This window comes from Bombina bombina, chromosome 3 (genome assembly GCF_027579735.1).
Source record: "Bombina bombina isolate aBomBom1 chromosome 3, aBomBom1.pri, whole genome shotgun sequence".
Lineage (NCBI taxonomy): Eukaryota > Metazoa > Chordata > Amphibia > Anura > Bombinatoridae > Bombina > Bombina bombina.
Window position 1 is genome coordinate 466528694 of NC_069501.1, and position 19537 is coordinate 466548230.

At 38.7% G+C, this 19537-nt stretch overlaps 1 protein-coding gene across 1 annotated transcript in view; it reads right to left on the minus strand.

Moving 5' to 3' along the window:
• Nucleotides 1-9235: 9235 nt before the first annotated feature.
• Nucleotides 9236-19537, minus strand: part of LOC128651716 (acidic mammalian chitinase) — a 116341-nt gene continuing 106039 nt past the window's right edge. Inside the window, exons 9-11 of the mRNA XM_053704702.1 lie at nt 17633-17749; nt 10741-10870; nt 9236-9571 (exon numbers count right to left, since the gene is read on the minus strand). Coding sequence (XP_053560677.1) covers nt 9297-9571; nt 10741-10870; nt 17633-17749 — 522 coding nt within the window. The 3' untranslated portion in view covers nt 9236-9296. The remainder of the gene's footprint in view (nt 9572-10740; nt 10871-17632; nt 17750-19537) is intronic.

Below are 19537 nucleotides of genomic sequence, written 5' to 3' on the forward strand. Positions count from 1 at the left end.
TTGCAGAAAATAAAAAAAGAATTACAAGAAGTTTAATCTAATTACACCTAATCTAAGCCCCCTAATAAAATAATAAAGCCCCCCTAAATAAAAAAATGCCCTACCCTATTCTAAATTACAAAGTAATCAGCTCTTTTACCAGCCCTAAAAAGGGCTTTTTGTGGGACATTGCCCCAAAGTAATCAGCTCTTTTACCTGTAAAAATACAACCCCCCCAACATTAAAACCCACCACCCACATACCCCTACTCTAACCCACCCAATCCCCCCTTAAAAAAAACCTAACACTAACCCCCTGAAGATCTCCCTACTTTGAGCCGTCTTCACCCAGCCGAGCCGAATTCCTCATCCAATCCGGGCGATGTGGTCCTCCATCCGGGCGAAGTCTTGATCCAAGCGGCAAAGAAGAGGTCCTCCATCCGGGCGATGTCTTCCTCCAAGCGGCATCTTCTATCTTCTTTCTTCTGGCTCCATCTTCAGACCGCTGATGCGGAACATCCACCTTTCCCGACGGACTAACGACGAATGACGGTTCCTTTAAGGGACGTCACCCAAGATGGTGTCCCTTGAATTCCGATTGGCTGATAGGATTCTATCAGCCAATCGGAACTAAGGTAGGAAAAATCTGATTTGCTGATTCAATCAGCCAATAGAATGCGAGCTCTATCCGATTGGCTGATTGGAAAAGAGTTGTATGTTTTCTCCTGCATGTTGTATGGGGTGTTTTGCCCTTGCTCATTTGAGGAGTTTTCCCTTGTCCTTAAAATTCAAGAACCTGACAATAATGTCCCTAGGCGGAGCCTTTGGTGGCGGTTTTGACCTTAGGGCTCTATGGGCCCGTTTCCATTATAATATCAGGTGATGATGGAGTCCCTTTAATAACACGGAAAAGGCTCTGCAGGTAGCCCTCTATTGGCGGGGGTGTACAGTCTCAGATACCCCCTAATACTCAGGTTATTTCTTCGACCTCGATTGTCGAGGTCTTCCAACTTGTCTGTGAGCGATTGTATTGTATCCAGTTGGTATTTCAGTTCTGTGTTTGTTGCAGAGAAGCTGTATTTGTGGATTGTGATGTTTGGACCTGTGTGACTCTTGTGTCTGAGGCATTGATGTCTTTCCTTATGTTGTTAGAAAGGCTGCACATTTCTTGTCTTCCTTTGAAGAAAGAAGCTGTAGGTCCTCTTTAGCAATAAGATGGTGTATCTGTGTGTCAAGTGAATGAAGCTGTGTCGAAGTCGTTTGTTGTTGGCCTGTCATTTCTTCTATTATTGAGGCACTAGGCTGTTCTACCTGTTTTATGTATTTTCTGAGTGGTCGTGTAGATGCACTCTTTTCTGTTTTATTCTGCTTTTTGCCAGGCATCACTCTACGTTCCCACTTGTTTTTGATCCAGGGACTAGTTTGTTATAAGTATTTTATAATACACTGCTTATATAGAGCTCGCTTCCATTAAGCCGTTAAAAATTGAGCCGTAAGCTACCGAAGCGGCCGACAGCTAAAAGTAATTTACAGCTCCATTTTAGTACCAGGTTTCCATTGAAAGGGTTACTGCTTTGCGAGCAGTCGCTCTTTTCCTGTAGGTGTAAGTTAGCGTTGTGTTAACGCTTCTACCCAATGCTCGGTTTCTAAAACATTAATAGGTTACTATGGTAAACCGACCTTACACTACACTCAATCGCATATACGGCAACGCATACAAGTGCGGCTCCATATATTTTACCCGTCTCTCGCTGTTAAAATAAAATCAAACGAGGGGGCGGAGTGAAGAGCTGAACCGGCAGGATGCACTTTGGAGAAGCTCCTTACCCCTATTTGGAATGTATGTGCTTTTTGGAGCCTTCTAACATTTATCTGCGACTTTACAGTGGATATAACTACAAAGGACCATAAAGGAGAGTGAAGGTTGGTTTTTAGAGTGTATTCCAGCCTATGCTGTTTAGTCAAACCAAAAGTTTCTGTTTAACAGGCCGTGGAGTTTTAAGCTGCCGCATATTCACCCCCCCCCCCCCCACCCAGGACACCGGGTTACGGAGTAGACCTACTTAACTACACATATTGCATGAAGATGGATACAGAATTAATCTGTGATATGCTAGAAGATCATTATGCTGGACTGAGAATCTTGATAGCGCAATCATTTGCAAGCTGTTCTAATCCATGTGGCTACCAAGACTCTTAATGATCAATTAGGATCCCATGATTGTAAGAGTTTGAATGAAAATGCAGAATCTATAATAGCATTAGATCCAGAAATAACTTCCCTTCCCGACACTGTAAGCAATGTCATGCATGTTGCTGTTAGCCTAGATGTGGAGGTACAAGGTGCTGTTCCCTTGTGTGGGGGGGAGACTGCTCAGATCCCTTCACCTCAGGACGCAATTGACGAGGAGCACACCTGCAGAGAATTGGTGATTTTCACCAAAATCCCTACACCAGAAATCACCTCATTCCAAATAGGAGCACCTGATCAGGTTCTACATCGCCAGCTTTTTATATCCAGGATCTCCATTTTCGCCGAATATGGCGATCAGAAGAACAGTGTTGCGGCAGAGAGGCTGATCCAAAAAGATCACTAGAGCCCGATAGAGAAAGCAGTGGCATTCCACCTCTATTGAGAAGGACATTTGTCACAGCTAAACTCCTGCCATACCAGAGAGCCTTAGGTGAACAGGCATTTTCCTAGTGCGGGGTCATGTTGTCGCCGAGAGTGGAGATGTTTGTGGTTGAAGGTGAAGGACAATGTAAGACAGACTCCCACACAACATTTAAATATCTGCACAAGCAAACAGTACTGACAGGTAATATGCCACCAAGATATTCCCTGGCTGGTTATGATCTTCAGCCTAGGTTTTTTGAGCTAAAGCCGACAACACTGTTACAGACATCCCAACCAGTTATATATTGGACACATTGAAACCTTAAATAAGATAGATAATTATTATTAAAGTAGCTTCTCACTAAAGTCACATTAAAAAAAGTAGCTTTATTGCACAACCACATACAACAAACCTATTTTTCAGTGATTGTACGCTTTTTGAATGCTTAAATATTTTAGAATACAAAGTTTAATTACGTGCAGTAAATAAGGTAGTATTTGTGTTTTTATTTTATTAAAATCAGTGGGGGCTTTTTGGTTACTGATGCTTTGAGGGTTCTATAACGTCCCAGCAATTAAAGGCATTCCTTAAAGAAACACTTTTCCAGATTAGGCCACATTGGATCATGGTGCTTGGAGTTTCAGGGAGATTGCATTCCATTTGCTGGCATCAGGGAGCCGCTATTACAATCAGGGAGACTCCCTGAACTTCAGGGAGAGTTGGGATGTCTGCTGTTAGCTGAACTTTAGGAAATTAACTACACTGCTCCTGGAACAATATAGAACTGCACAAGCAGCAAAAAACTTTCCAATCTTCACACTTACCTAGTAAGATGGAAGTCCGGTATAGGATGAGTCTTTAGTTATATATAGACTCCAACAATATAAACAGTATGGAAATAATCCTTGTTGCCAAAAATCTTAACCCTCTACTACCTTTTCCCTATTCTCGCTGTATATAATTTCAATCCTTGAGCGCACTGCTATCTGTTCACAGATGGACTTTCCCTAAATGAAGGCCACCAAACATGATGCTGTGTGAATTTAATACTTACTGTCAATCCATGTATGTCACAGCCTTGGTTGATGACTCTTGTGCGGTGGACGTGGACTCCCTACACCACTATTTTTTGTTGGTCTGACGGGTTTTTGTAGTGGTGTGTATTGTCCGGTCTGCTATGGTGACAAGTGCTTCCCAATACTTTGTATGGTATGCTTGGACTATACTTTATGTATCTCACAGTGAGCATAGGAATGACTGTCAGTCACTGGCTTGATATGTATACATATAGAAATTTGTAAATACGTATTCCTTTCTTTACAGATCTCATAAGTATGTTTGTCTTTAGTTTGTATAGCCTTCTACACCCTTAGATTTACTAAAATAACATTAGGGGAAATGTTATTCCTATACACACATATTGTCTGCAGCACCGTATATTAAATAGGAACCATTGCATATTTAAACTCAGCGTTAATTGCTAGCTTCCAACATGATGTTTCATTTTCGTCCACTAGATGGCAGTATAACCACATCATATCAAATGGTTCACGTTGAAGAGCAGCTTGTGCGATGAGACTAGTTTTCTCTTAGCCCTGAAATCAAATGATCACCTCTACACATGTTGCATTGTAACTCACTCATCACTGTAGGTATGTTCTAAACCTAAATAATAAAAGATACATTCACATGGAACCAGGGCCGCCACTAGAAATTTTGGGGCCCCTGACTTAACCATTGATCAGCCCCCACCCTTTGACATGTGCAAATTTTGACCAAGTGACTAAAACGTATATGCACTTTATTCTTAAGTGTCTATTTAAACTTGGAAATGTTGTAAAGGTAGTAACATACAAACACACAGACACACTCATACACTGAAACACACACACATACGGATTCACATATAGACACTCTAGCAGAAACGCAAAGAAACACATAATCTCAGATGCAGACACCCACACAGACACTTAGCACTTGTTTACATTGACCTGACAAGTAATGAGGTAGACTAAAGTTTTGTAAAAAAAAAAGGAGATTTAGAAAACAAAATATGGAGTTCTGATTATCTTTTTGTAAAGGAAGATGCCAACTAAATAATGACAACATCAATGACTGAAAGGAAGGGCCCTGAACTGCCTAAACAATAATTTAAAGGTTAAATGGTGGATTGATTACTTCCGGAAAGGTCTCATTAGTCTCAAAGTCTGTAGAAAGATGTGAATAATCAGTAGTAAGGTCAAAATGTCCTAAAAAGGAACAGACAATGGATACACACACATACACAAACGCAAACTTGCACATACACCCAAGGAAACACCAAAAGAGACAGCCTCAGAAAACACACAAAGACATATACACACATACACACAGAGACACCCACAGAAAACACACAAATACACACACAGAGAGACAACCACATAAAACACAGAAAGACATACATACACACACCCTCACTGAGACATCCACAGAAATAACAGAAAGACATACACACACCCTTACAGAGACACTCACAGAAAACACACACCCTCACAGAGACATCCACTGAAAACACATACATACATACATACATACACACACACACCCTCACAGAGACATCCACAGAAAACACAGACATACACAACCACCCTCACAGAGGCATCCAGAGAAAATACACAAACATACACACACCCAGAGAGACACCCATAGAAAAAAAGCTGAAAGACATATGCACACACCCTCACAGACATCCACAGAAAATGTACAAAGACATACACACCCACCCTCACAGAGAGACCCACAGGAAAAAAATACATACACACTCATAGAGACACAAACCAAAGCACAAAGACATAAACACAGACACCCACAGAAACACTCACAGGAGGAAACATTTATGCACCTTGCATCCCCTAAATCAACAGTGTGTGAAATGCATGAAAAAAAAATCGCAGAAATTAAGAGATCACTTTTTAAAGAATCATATTTGTAAATGTGTAAACAAAAATAATTCTGTGAATTCAAAATTGTACATTAATAATCTGGGTAGATGGCTAAATGAAGAAAAGTGCTTTTAAAAGGTTGACATATGTTTGTTTGTTTTTTCCCCATTTTCCTCAACCAAGAGCACCACTTTAAATATAGTGTACAAATGTTCCCATCTGTCAGCTGTACTTATGGATTTTGAAAATGCGGTATTCTATATAGATCTATATTAGATCTGGTTAAATTCAGGATTTAGGCTTGTTGGTATGTATTTCAAAATTAAGTCAGCTGTAGTGTAAACTGAACAATGTAAATTAACCTGTCTCATTTCAAACACTGAGCAATCTTAGCCTGAGAGTATAACATTTTATGCAGATGTAAAAATCTTAGATAAAATGCCTCCTTACATCTGGAAAGTCCTTGCATAAAGGGGCAGTGAACTGGAAAGTAATATATATATTAATTAAAAAAACTCATATCTGCCAAAAGGGCACCTACCATTTGTGTATTGAGGAGGAAACATTTCTGCATGGTTTTAAATATAGAATTTCTACAGCATTGTCAAATAATCATAAATACACTGCTGCTAAAACAAATTGTTTTTATGGACCCCTGGCCCCACCATACAACTACTACCACACTGAAGTTACAATCCAAAAATGCACAAAGAAATAAAAAACAGCATTTGCTAAGTAAGTCCTACCTCCTCTGCAAATGAAAGTGATCTGCCGTCTGACTCAGGAACACACTGTACAAACAAAGTGCCAAGTCTGTCTCACACTGTGCATAGTGGTTTAGTGCACACTCAGAAATCCTCTCAAATGCTAATACTGTACTCCTTGTAATAACATTTCCCATGCTCAATTAGCACTCTGCTGTAGTATCTACTAGTGGCTGCCAAAATTTAAAAAAAAAAATTTTAAGTTCTTGCCTCATGCCCCCCCCCCCTGGCCCATTGGGCCCCTGACAGGAGTCACCCCTGTCATCCCCTGGTGGCGGCCCTGCATGGAACCTTATATATTCTAGATTATATGCAACTCACAATCCTAAATATTGTTGGGGTTCTTATGTGTCCCTTTATTTGCACATAGTAATGTAGCTGTTCATGAGGACTGAATAGTCTGAAGCTTATAGTACTTTGCTGAGTGTAATATATATATATATATATATATATATATATATATATATATATATATATATATATATATATACTTTCTACTTCTTGTTTTTGTACTCTGTTGATACACAGTTGAGAGGCTTCTATACATCAAATATATCTGTTTATTCTCATTACCCTGAAAGTGAGAGTGGCTGGAGTGTTAATCCTTGCTTACTGATAGAAAGCACAAATTCACCATATTGAATAGCTGATCATGCAGTAGACAATGACATGCATTATGTTATCTATCATAACATGTAACTCTATATACTAATACAACTGCAATGACGTACCCCATGTTGTGTACTATATGTTTACTGTTAGGGTGCTGATACTATAATTTTCTTATTATCGCTAGATTTGCAGCCCAAACTCTCTTTGTGCTCATATAGTATAAATAACATTTGAAAATCATTGAGTTGTAACTATATGTAGTTTCTTTGTTAATACCATAGTCTTCTCATAGAGGCATATTTATCTGTATGAAGCTTGAAACCCCGTGTTTCTGGTGAGCCTTCTAAATACCGCTACTCCATAACCTGTCCGCCTGCTCTGAGGCGGCGGACAGACATCGCCAGAAATCAACCCAATCCAATACGATTGGGTTGATTAACACCACCTGGTAGCGGCCGATTGGTCGCAAATCTTCAGGGGGCGGCATTGCACCAGCAGTTCACAAGAACTGCCGGTGCAATGATAAATGCCGACAGCGTATGCAATATCATTATTCTTAGGAAATATATATTAGCTTCCATTTATCAGTCTCCAATAGTTACCTGCTAGGTACATCCACATAATCACTGCTTACTTATGCATTTTATTATAATGGGGTACATACATACACCAGAGGGTAATAGTCTCAAGAGAGCCTGTAGTACTGTTATAGCCTATTTAAAAATTATGTTAAATTAGGTATACCAATTATTGTTTTTTAACTCTTATGTTATAAATTTTTGTGGAATATGGCTGAGTATATGATCATTGAAAAAAGTATATTGATATTTTTAAATATTGTAAAATTGTCATGTATTTCGATTTATAGCATATTGATATCACTTTTTTAATGTGATCCTTAAGAGGTTAATAGGATGTGCATGTATACTCCTGCCTATAAAAGACAGGAAGGAAGTGCTTAGAATCACTCTTGAAAAAGTTCCTTGGTTGGAACAAAACGTAGGTCGAGTGAAGGAAGTCCCTGTGAGGCTACGGTATTTATGCTTGTATTATCAGTTGAGCATAACGTGAGCTGAGGTTTTTTTTAAGATTTTTTAAGATTGTGTACCTTTTGTATTGATATCTCGTGAATCTTGGACTTATTATATACCACAGTTCACAGAGGAGTGGATAGCGTGTCACGCAGGCTGTACATACAACGTGTGTATATACACACCTCCAGCATAAAGTCATTCCTAAAACGGGATTACGCTTGAGGACTCCTGATTGGCCAGTTCTATTCACACCCCTCCCGTGATTGGCTGACACATGGACTTGGGCATTTTACACCCCTTGGAGGAGGTCAGAGCGGGTTTGCAGTTTAAACAACTGTTTTTACAAATGCTGTTTTATTTCTTTTAAATTGTGAGTGCGTTTCTGTAGCAGGGCACTACATTGATTATTAAAAGGTGTTTTATAATCTGCACTTAGATGCGGTTGTGCGCTCTTTTTGCTTTCAAATAAAGATACCAAGAGTATGAAGAAAATTTGATAATAGGAGTAAATTAGAAAGTTGCTTAAAATTGTATGCTCTATCTGAATCATGAAAGAAAACATTTGGGTTCAGTGTCCCTTTAAAGGGACAGTCTACTCCAGAATTGTTATTCTTTAAAAAGATAAATAATCCCTTTATTACTCATTCCCCAGTTTTGCATAACCAACACAGTTATATTAATATACTTTTTACCTCTGTGATTACCTTGTATCTAAGCCTTTGCCGACTGCCCCCTTGTTTCAGTTCTTTTGACAGACTTGCATTTAGCCAATCAGTGCCCTCTCACTTGTAAATCCGTGGGCGTGGTCACAATGTTATCTGTATGGCACACATGAACTTATGCCCTCTAGCTGTGAAAAACTGCCAAATGCATTGAAATAAGGGGCAGCCTTCAAAGTTTTAGAAATTAGCATATGAGCCTACCTAGGTTTAGCTTTCAACAAATAAATACCAAGAGAACAAGCAGCCCTACTTCAGGAGATTCACAAACTGTATAGTTAATATGTTTGTTAAAAATTATCATTTTTATGTTCCTCTCTTCCTTTCGGGTAGCAGAAACCTCGGAAACCGAGTTGCCTATCTTAGCTTGTATTACAGTTAAACCAATATATAATAGGATCTGTCATGTTGTTCAGTTTTTGTAGCCAATCAGACGCAGATTAAAAGGTCGACATTTTCTGTTTGTGTTTTGTTGATGGGTTTTTATATATACAAAAATCCCCACCATTCACATTTTATAAAGCAATATCAAAATAATTTAAAAAATTACACAAAGGAACTAAACTGAGTAAAAAAAAGACGAGCTAGCTATTAGACATGTAGTACTTTATTCCTCTGTGGTGTGAATGTACAGCAGCTGATAACTATCCTCATGCAGGTGGCCAGTTACAGCATTGGCAAGTCGTGTCAAACACCAATCCCTCAGCGCACTGCATGGGAAAAGTTCTGTTCTGGTGGCACAGGTAGAATTTATTAGGATTATATGGATTCACATGAAAACCATCCGGGCGGCCACTGCAGAAATTTTGGTCAACAGAGGAATCAGGGGTGGTCTCAGGAGCGGGCGGAGTAGTTACAGGAGGTTTTGTGGGTGTTGTTTCTCCTTCTGGAGTAGTGGTTGGAGGGGGGTTTGTTCCTCCAGTGCCTTAAAGAGAGAAGAAATTCTAAAACTAAATTATATAATATGCTAATAAAAACAGTTGTATTATTAATGGGACATTGTTCTTTAAAACTATTTTCCATTTGATATGTTCCCAATCATCTATATTTCTAAACAAGAGGCAATATCAGAAATTATCCTTCCAGTGGCAGAGAGAGTGATCAAAGCCTAGTTGAAAGGGTATTCATGCAGTAACTTTGAATACTATTATAGTTCACAGCTACTTACCTCAGTACATTGTTCAGCTTTGTCCCACACTCTCTTGAGAGGCCAAAAGCAAAATCTGTTAACTAGGTTTTCAAAATGCTTCAAATTGCCTAAACCAGCTATTTGATTTGCAGAGTTTGCAGGTTATACAATGCTTTTTGGCCTTTCTATGTGGTGTGGGACAAAGCACAATTTTACACAAAAGTAAGAGGACTTCTGACCACATATGTAGAAAAAAAAGCTATATTTGGGAACACAATACTATAGAAACAGATATAATGCACTACAATTTGTCAACTAATTGGCTCTCATTCCAAGCTATCGAAATAATTGTGTGGCTTTTCATAGCTTTTTACATTTGGCATAATTCAAGTACATTAGAAAACCCTATGATATTCCACATATCACATAATTTCTAATTGCTTTTGTACTGCAGCAAAACCACCTATACCTGACATTGGGTTTGTTCCACAGATGAATTCCAATGCATCTGAAAACACTTTTTTAGTAGCATTTCACAAGATTTTAGGATTTTTTTTAATTCAACAGCCCTGATACTTTGCACACTAATTTTGGCCTATTTTGTGTTGTTTTGTGAAATGTTCTCCAAATTTTAATACTTAAAAAATGATATGCAAAGTTCCCTGTTAATGGGTATTTTAATTACAACTCAACCTATGTGATATACTTGATTAAGTGTACTTGTTTCACTCTTTATATAGGGGAAACAACATCTGTTCTTACAGTTAACTACTTGAAATTGTTTTTATCACTATATAAAGTTCCAGACGCCGTCACCAGTGATCACTCTTACATAAGATAAGAAGAAAATCTTCCTATAACATAAAATGGGATCAGCAAATCAATATATGTAATATTTTAGACACCTTGATAAAAATAAAAATCAATAGAGGCCCTGAAATTCGAGACGGCAAGAATTTTCTTACCTGAGAATTCCTCCTTAAGTGTGCTGATCAGTGGATACTTTCCTTGATTGCAGAATGTTCCTGAATAGTCATCTAAGTCAATAGCCCAAACCATACCACCTCCAAAACCTCCCTGCTTCACAAACTCCACCTGTATAGACGCCAATAATGAAGATCATATCATTTCATCATGTTTATAAATTCAATAATACTATGTTTGCATATCTAATGGACATAGGAAAAAAAAAATGTATTTCTTGACTAAGCAAACTAATCAACGAATGCCAAAAAAATTAGTTAATTTGTTAATTAGCAAATTTAGGCCAAAAATTAGTTCAAATTCATTATATATATATAAAACATATATTTGCACATGTCTGATATCTAGCTGAGTTATTTTGTTATATTTGCTTCTGGTTGTAGCTTATTGTTAATATCTTGGTGGAATTGTACCCCTTAAAGGGCCATAATACCCAAATGTTTAAACACTTGAAAGTGATGCAGCATAGCTGTAAAAACATAATTTATGTAAGAACTTACCTGATAAATTCATTTCTTTCATATTAACAAGAGTCCATGAGCTAGTGACGTATGGGATATACATTCCTACCAGGAGGGGCAAAGTTTCCCAAACCTTAAAATGCCTATAAATACACCCCTCACCACACCCACAAATCAGTTTAACGAATAGCCAAGAAGTGGGGTGATAAGAAAAAAAGTGCGAAGCATATAAAATAAGGAATTGGAATAATTGTGCTTTATGCAAAAAAATCATAACCACCACAAAAAAGGGTGGGCCTCATGGACTCTTGTTAATATGAAAGAAATGAATTTATCAGGTAAGTTCTTACATAAATTATGTTTTCTTTCATGTAATTAACAAGAGTCCATGAGCTAGTGACGTATGGGATAATGACTACCCAAGATGTGGATCTTTCCACACAAGAGTCACTAGAGAGGGAGGGATAAAATAAAGACAGCCAATCCCTGCTGAAAATAATCCACACCCAAAATAAAGTTTAACGAAAAACATAAGCAGAAGATTCAAACTGAAATCGCTGCCTGAAGAACTTTTCTACCAAAAACTGCTTCAGAAGAAGAAAATACATCAAAATGGTAGAATTTAGTAAAAGTATGCAAAGAGGACCAAGTTGCTGCTTTGCAGATCTGGTCAACCGAAGCTTCATTCCTAAACGCCCAGGAAGTAGATACTGACCTAGTAGAATGAGCTGTAATTCTCTGAGGCGGAATTTTACCCGACTCAACATAGGCAAGATGAATTAAAGATTTCAACCAAGATGCCAAAGAAATGGCAGAAGCTTTCTGGCCTTTCCTAGAACCGGAAAAGATAACAAATAGACTAGAAGTCTTACGGAAAGATTTCGTAGCTTCAACATAATATTTCAAAGCTCTAACAACATCCAAAGAATGCAACGATTTCTCCTTAGAATTCTTAGGATTAGGACATAATGAAGGAACCACAATTTCTCTACTAATGTTGTTGGAATTCACAACCTTAGGTAAAAATTCAAAAGAAGTTCGCAACACCGCCTTATCCTGATGAAAAATCAGAAAAGGAGACTCACAAGAAAGAGCAGATAATTCAGAAACTCTTCTAGCAGAAGAGATGGCCAAAAGGAACAAAACTTTCCAAGAAAGTAATTTAATGTCCAATGAATGCATAGGTTCAAACGGAGGAGCTTGAAGAGCTCCCAGAACCAAATTCAAACTCCAAGGAGGAGAAATTGACTTAATGACAGGTTTTATACGAACCAAAGCTTGTACAAAACAATGAATATCAGGAAGAATAGCAATCTTTCTGTGAAAAAGAACAGAAAGAGCGGAGATTTGTCCTTTCAAAGAACTTGCGGACAAACCCTTATCTAAACCATCCTGAAGAAACTGTAAAATTCTCGGTATTCTAAAAGAATGCCAAGAAAAATGATGAGAAAGACACCAAGAAATATAAGTCTTCCAGACTCTATAATATATCTCTCGAGATACAGATTTACGAGCCTGTAACATAGTATTAATCACGGAGTCAGAGAAACCTCTTTGACCAAGAATCAAGCGTTCAATCTCCATACCTTTAAATTTAAGGATTTCAGATCCGGATGGAAAAAAGGACCTTGCGACAGAAGGTCTGGTCTTAACGGAAGAGTCCATGGTTGGCAAGATGCCATCCGGACAAGATCCGCATACCAAAACCTGTGAGGCCATGCCGGAGCTATTAGCAGAACAAACGAGCATTCCCTCAGAATCTTGGAGATTACTCTTGGAAGAAGAACTAGAGGCGGAAAGATATAGGCAGGATGATACTTCCAAGGAAGTGATAATGCATCCACTGCCTCCGCCTGAGGATCCCGGGATCTGGACAGATACCTGGGAAGTTTCTTGTTTAGATGAGAGGCCATCAGATCTATCTCTGGGAGCCCCCACATTTGAACAATCTGAAGAAATACCTCTGGGTGAAGAGACCATTCGCCCGGATGCAACGTTTGGCGACTGAGATAATCCGCTTCCCAATTGTCTACACCTGGGATATGAACCGCAGAGATTAGACAGGAGCTGGATTCCGCCCAAACCAAAATTCGAGATACTTCTTTCATAGCCAGAGGACTGTGAGTCCCTCCTTGATGATTGATGTATGCCACAGTTGTGACATTGTCTGTCTGAAAACAAATGAACGATTCTCTCTTCAGAAGAGGCCAAAACTGAAGAGCTCTGAAAATTGCACGGAGTTCCAAAATATTGATCGGTAATCTCACCTCCTGAGATTCCCAAACTCCTTGTGCCGTCAGAGATCCCCACACAGCTCCCCAACCTGTGAGACTTGCATCTGTTGAAATTACAGTCCAGGTCGGAAGAACAAAAGAAGCCCCCTGAATTAAACGATGGTGATCTGTCCACCACGTTAGAGAGTGTCGAACAATCGGTTTTAAAGATATTAATTGATATATCTTCGTGTAATCCCTGCACCATTGGTTCAGCATACAGAGCTGAAGAGGTCGCATGTGAAAACGAGCAAAGGGGATCGCGTCCGATGCAGCAGTCATAAGACCTAGAATTTCCATGCATAAGGCTACCGAAGGGAATGATTGAGACTGAAGGTTTCGACAAGCTGTAATCAATTTTAGACGTCTCTTGTCTGTTAAAGACAGAGTCATGGACACTGAATCTATCTGGAAACCCAGAAAGGTTACCCTTGTTTGAGGAATCAAAGAACTTTTTGGTAAATTGATCCTCCAACCATGATCTTGAAGAAACAACACAAGTCGATTCGTATGAGACTCTGCTAAATGTAAAGACTGAGCAAGTACCAAGATATCGTCCAAATAAGGAAATACCACAATACCCTGTTCTCTGATTACAGACAGAAGGGCACCGAGAATCTTTGTGAAAATTCTTGGAGCTGTAGCAAGGCCAAACGGTAGAGCCACAAATTGGTAATGCTTGTCTAGAAAAGAGAATCTCAGGAACTGAAAATGATCTGGATGAATCGGAATATGCAGATATGCATCCTGTAAATCTATTGTGGACATATAATTCCCTTGCTGAACAAAAGGCAATATAGTCCTTACAGTTACCATCTTGAACGTTGGTATCCTTACATAACGATTCAATAATTTTAGATCCAGAACTGGTCTGAAGGAATTCTCCTTCTTTGGTACAATGAAGAGATTTGAATAAAACCCCATCCCCTGTTCCGGAACTGGAACTGGCATAATTACTCCAGCCAACTCTAGATCTGAAACACAATTCAGAAATGCTTGAGCTTTCACTGGATTTACTGGGACACGGGAAAGAAAAAATCTCTTTGCAGGAGGTCTCATCTTGAAACCAATTCTGTACCCTTCTGAAACAATGTTCTGAATCCAAAGATTGTGAACAGAATTGATCCAAATTTCTTTGAAAAAACGTAACCTGCCCCCTACCAGCTGAACTGGAATGAGGGCCGTACCTTCATGTGAACTTAGAAGCAGGCTTTGCCTTTCTAGCAGGCTTGGATTTATTCCAGACTGGAGATGGTTTCCAAACTGAAACTGCTCCTGAGGACGAAGGATCAGGCTTTTGTTCTTTGTTGAAACGAAAGGAACGAAAACGATTGTTAGCCCTGTTTTTACCTTTAGATTTTTTATCCTGTGGTAAAAAAGTTCCTTTCCCACCAGTAACAGTTGAAATAATAGAATCCAACTGAGAACCAAATAATTTGTTTCCCTGGAAAGAAATGGAAAGTAGAGTTGATTTAGAAGCCATATCAGCATTCCAAGTCTTAAGCCATAAAGCTCTTCTGGCTAAGATAGCCAGAGACATAAACCTAACATCAACTCTAATAATATAAAAAATGGCATCACAGATAAAATTATTAGCATGCTGGAGAAGAATAATAATATCATGAGAATCACGATTTGTTACTTGTTGCGCTAGAGTTTCCAACCAAAAAGTTCAAGCTGCAGCAACATCAGCCAATGATATAGCAGGTCTAAGAAGATTACCTGAACACAGATAAGCTTTTCTTAGAAAAGATTCAATTTTTCTATCTAAAGGATCCTTAAACGAGGTACCATCTGACGTAGGAATGGTAGTACGTTTAGCAAGGGTAGAAATAGCCCCATCAACTTTAGGGATTTTGTCCCAAAATTCTAACCTGTCAGGCGGAACAGGATATAATTGCTTAAAACGTTTAGAAGGAGTAAATGAATTACCCAATTTATCCCATTCTTTGGAAATTACTGCAGAAATAGCATTAGGAACAGGAAAAACTTCTGGAATAACCGCAGGAGCTTTAAAAACCTTATCCAAACGTATAGAATTAGTATCAAGAGGACTAGAATCCTCTATTTCTAAAGCAATTAGTACTTCTTTAAGTAAAGAGCGAATAAATTCCATCTTAAATAAATATGAAGATTTATCAGCATCAATCTCTGAGATAGAATCCTCTGAACCAGAAGAGTCCAAAGAATCAGAATGATGGTGTTCATTTAAAAATTCATCTGTAGAGAGAGAAGATTTAAAAGACTTTTTACGTTTACTAGAAGGAGAAATAACAGACAAAGCCTTCTTTATGGATTCAGAAACAAAATCTCTTATGTTATCAGGAACATTCTGCACCTTAGATGTTGAGGGAACTGCAACAGGCAATGGTACATTACTAAAGGAAATATTATCTGCTTTAACAAGTTTGTCATGACAATTATTACAAACAACAGCTGGAGGAATAGCTACCAAAAGTTTACAGCAGATACACTTAGCTTTGGTAGATCCAGCAGGCAGTGATTTTCCTGTAGTATCTTCTGGCTCAGATGCAACGTGAGACATCTTGCAATATGTAAGAGAAAAAACAACATATAAAGCAAAATAGATCAAATTCCTTATAAGACAGTTTCAGGAATGGGAAAGAATGCCAAATATCAAGCTTCTAGCAACCAGAAGCAAATGAAAAATGAGACTGAAATAATGTGGAGACAAAAGCGACGCCCATATTTTTTAGCGCCAAATAAGACGCCCACATTATTTGGCGCCTAAATGCTTTTGGCGCCAAAAATGACGCCACATCCGGAACGCCAACATTTTTGGCGCAAAATAACGTCAAAAAATGACGCAACTTCCGGCGACACGTATGACGCCGGAAACGGAAAAGAATTTTTGCGCCAAAAAAGTCCGCGCCAAGAATGACGCAATAAAATGAAGCATTTTCAGCCCCCGCGAGCCTAACAGCCCACAGGGAAAAAAGTCAAATTTTTGAGGTAAGAAAAATATGATAATTCAATGCATAATCCCAAATATGAAACTGACTGTCTGAAAATAAGGAAAGTTGAACATTCTGAGTCAAGGCAAATAAATGTTTGAATACATATATTTAGAACTTTATAAATAAAGTGCCCAACCATAGCTTAGAGTGTCACAGAAAATAAGACTTACTTACCCCAGGACACTCATCTACATGTTTGTAGAAAGCCAAACCAGTACTGAAACGAGAATCAGTAGAGGTAATGGTAAATATAAGAGTATATCGTCGATCTGAAAAGGGAGGTAAGAGATGAATCTCTACGACCGATAACAGAGAACCTTATGAAATAGACCCCGTAGAAGGAGATCACTGCATTCAATAGGCAATACTCTCTTCACATCCCTCTGACATTCACTGCACGCTGAGAGGAAAACCGGGCTCCAACTTGCTGCGGAGCGCATATCAACGTAGAATCTAGCACAAACTTACTTCACCACCTCCCTTGGAGGCAAAGTTTGTAAAAAACTGATTTGTGGGTGTGGTGAGGGGTGTATTTATAGGCATTTTAAGGTTTGGGAAACTTTGCCCCTCCTGGTAGGAATGTATATCCCATACGTCACTAGCTCATGGACTCTTGTTAATTACATGAAAGAAAAGCTGATTAGAAAATATCACCTGAACATCTCTATGTAAAAAAGAAAGATATTTTACCTCAGAAGTTCCTCAGTAGCCACCTCCCATTGTAAAGGATTTCTAAGTAGCATATTAGTATGTCTGTCCCGGGACATCTGAAAGGATGAGCTTCGTGCACTCTCATATTATTTCACCAATCAGGTAAAGGAAGCTTACTATGAAATCTCATGAGAGTTAAGTCAAATCTCATGAGATCACAGTAAGAGTTCATGACCTCAGCACTGCTGATGCTGATTGGCTGATGTTCATGTCTTCATTTATTTTTATTTTTTACCTGCAGCTGGGAGCAGCTGAATTATAACTTTTTACACAGAACTTACTCTGCTGAGCTGAGGAGATTGTGAGGTAAAATATCTTCCTTTTTTACATAGAGATGCTCAGGTGATATTTTCAGCTTTTTACAGTTATACTGCATCAGTTTCAAGTGATTTAGCATATGAGTATTATGTCCCTTTAACTACCTGTATGATGTTGAATAAGATGTCTCACCTTGTATTTAAAGCTCTCTTTAGTGTCAAATCCAACCCACTGGTTTCCCTTGTAAGCATACGGCACCTTCTGGTCATCCATCCAAACCACAGTTGCTCCAGATAAAAATGAGCATATCTGTTTTTACATAAAAAAAATAGTTTCATTAACTTGTCATGCAGCAAATACATCGTGCAACAAATCAATGGAAAAGTAATTGGATCTTCTGTTTATATGCAGTTTTGAAATTGAGGACAATTAGGTTGCTTGTCAAACATTTTATAAGAGATATAGACACAAATGTACAATGGCACTAGTAGGGCCGGCTCCCCTTATATTTAATTACTCCTGAGACTATAACCATATTAGAGCCTCCACTGTAAGATTAGGAGAGGAGAGTGGTGCTCTGCAGCAATTCAGGACAGCAAACAAATGAGGGGAAAAAAACCCACAGATTAGGCTGCTCTATTAGCACTCTGGCCTAGACTTATGAGCGTAAAGAACAAAATTAGGGACAAATAAAATAAAACTTTTATTAGTGACAAGTTAAAAAAATATATTTAGGGACCCAGTGTGTAACCACATTAAAACAACCAAAGATCTGTTGATAATTAGTGATGTCGCGAACCACATTAAAACAACCAAAGATCTGTTGATAATTAGTGATGTCGCGAACCACATTAAAACAACCAAAGATCTGTTGATAATTAGTGATGTCGCGAACATAAAAATTTGGGTTCAGCGAACGCGAACTTCAACAAAAGTTTGTGAATGGGCGAACTGGGCGAACCGCCATAGACTTCAATAGGCAGGCGAATTTTAAAACCCACAGGGACTCTTTCTGGCCACAATAGTGATGGAAAAGTTGTTTCAAGGGCACTAACACCTGGACTGTGGCATGCCGGAGGGGGATCCATGGCAAAACTCCCATGGAAAATTACATAGTTGATGCAGAGACTGGTTTTAATCCATAAAGGGCATAAATCACCTAACATTCCTAAATTGTTTGGAATAACGTGCTTTAAAACATCAGGTATGATGTTGTATCGATCAGGTAGTGTAAGGGTTACGCCCGCTTCACAGTGCGCAGTGTGGTGATATACCTGCCCTGACCATGCTTTGCAGACCAGGTATCAGTGGTCAGATAGACCCTTGCCCCAACACTGTGTGCCAGACATGCCATTATAGCAGAACTTATATGGCTTTGGCGTTGCTTTATGGTAATTAGAAGGCTGCTAAATGCCACTGCGCACCACACGTGTTTTATGCCCAGCAGTGAAGGGGTTAATTAGGGAGCATGTAGGGAGCTTGTAGAGTTAATTTTAGCTTAAGTGTAGTGTAGTAGACAACCCAAAGTATTGATCTAGGCCCATTTTAGTATATTTAATGCCACCATTTCACTGCCAAATGCGATCAAATAAAAAAATATTGTTCACTTTTTCACAAACTTTAGGTTTCTCACAGAAATTATTTACAAACAACTTATGCAATTATGGCATAAATGGTTGTAAATGCTTCTCTGGGATCCCCTTTGTTCAGAAATAGCAGACTTATATGGCTTTGGCGTTGCTTTTTGGTAATTATAAGGCTGCTAAATGCCACTGCGCACCACACGTGTTTTATGCCCAGCAGTGAAGGGGTTAATTAGGGAGCATGTAGGGAGCTTGTAGAGTTAATTTTAGCTTAAGTGTAGTGTAGTAGACAACCCAAAGTATTGATCTATGCCCATTTTGGTATATTTCATGCCACCATTTCACCGCCAAATGCGATCAAATAAAAAAAAAATTGTTCACTTTTTCACAAACTTTACGTTTCTCACAGAAATTATTTACAAACAACTTATGCAATTATGGCATAAATGGTTGTAAATGCTTCTCTGGGATCCCCTTTGTTCAGAAATAGCAGACTTATATGGCTTTGGCATTG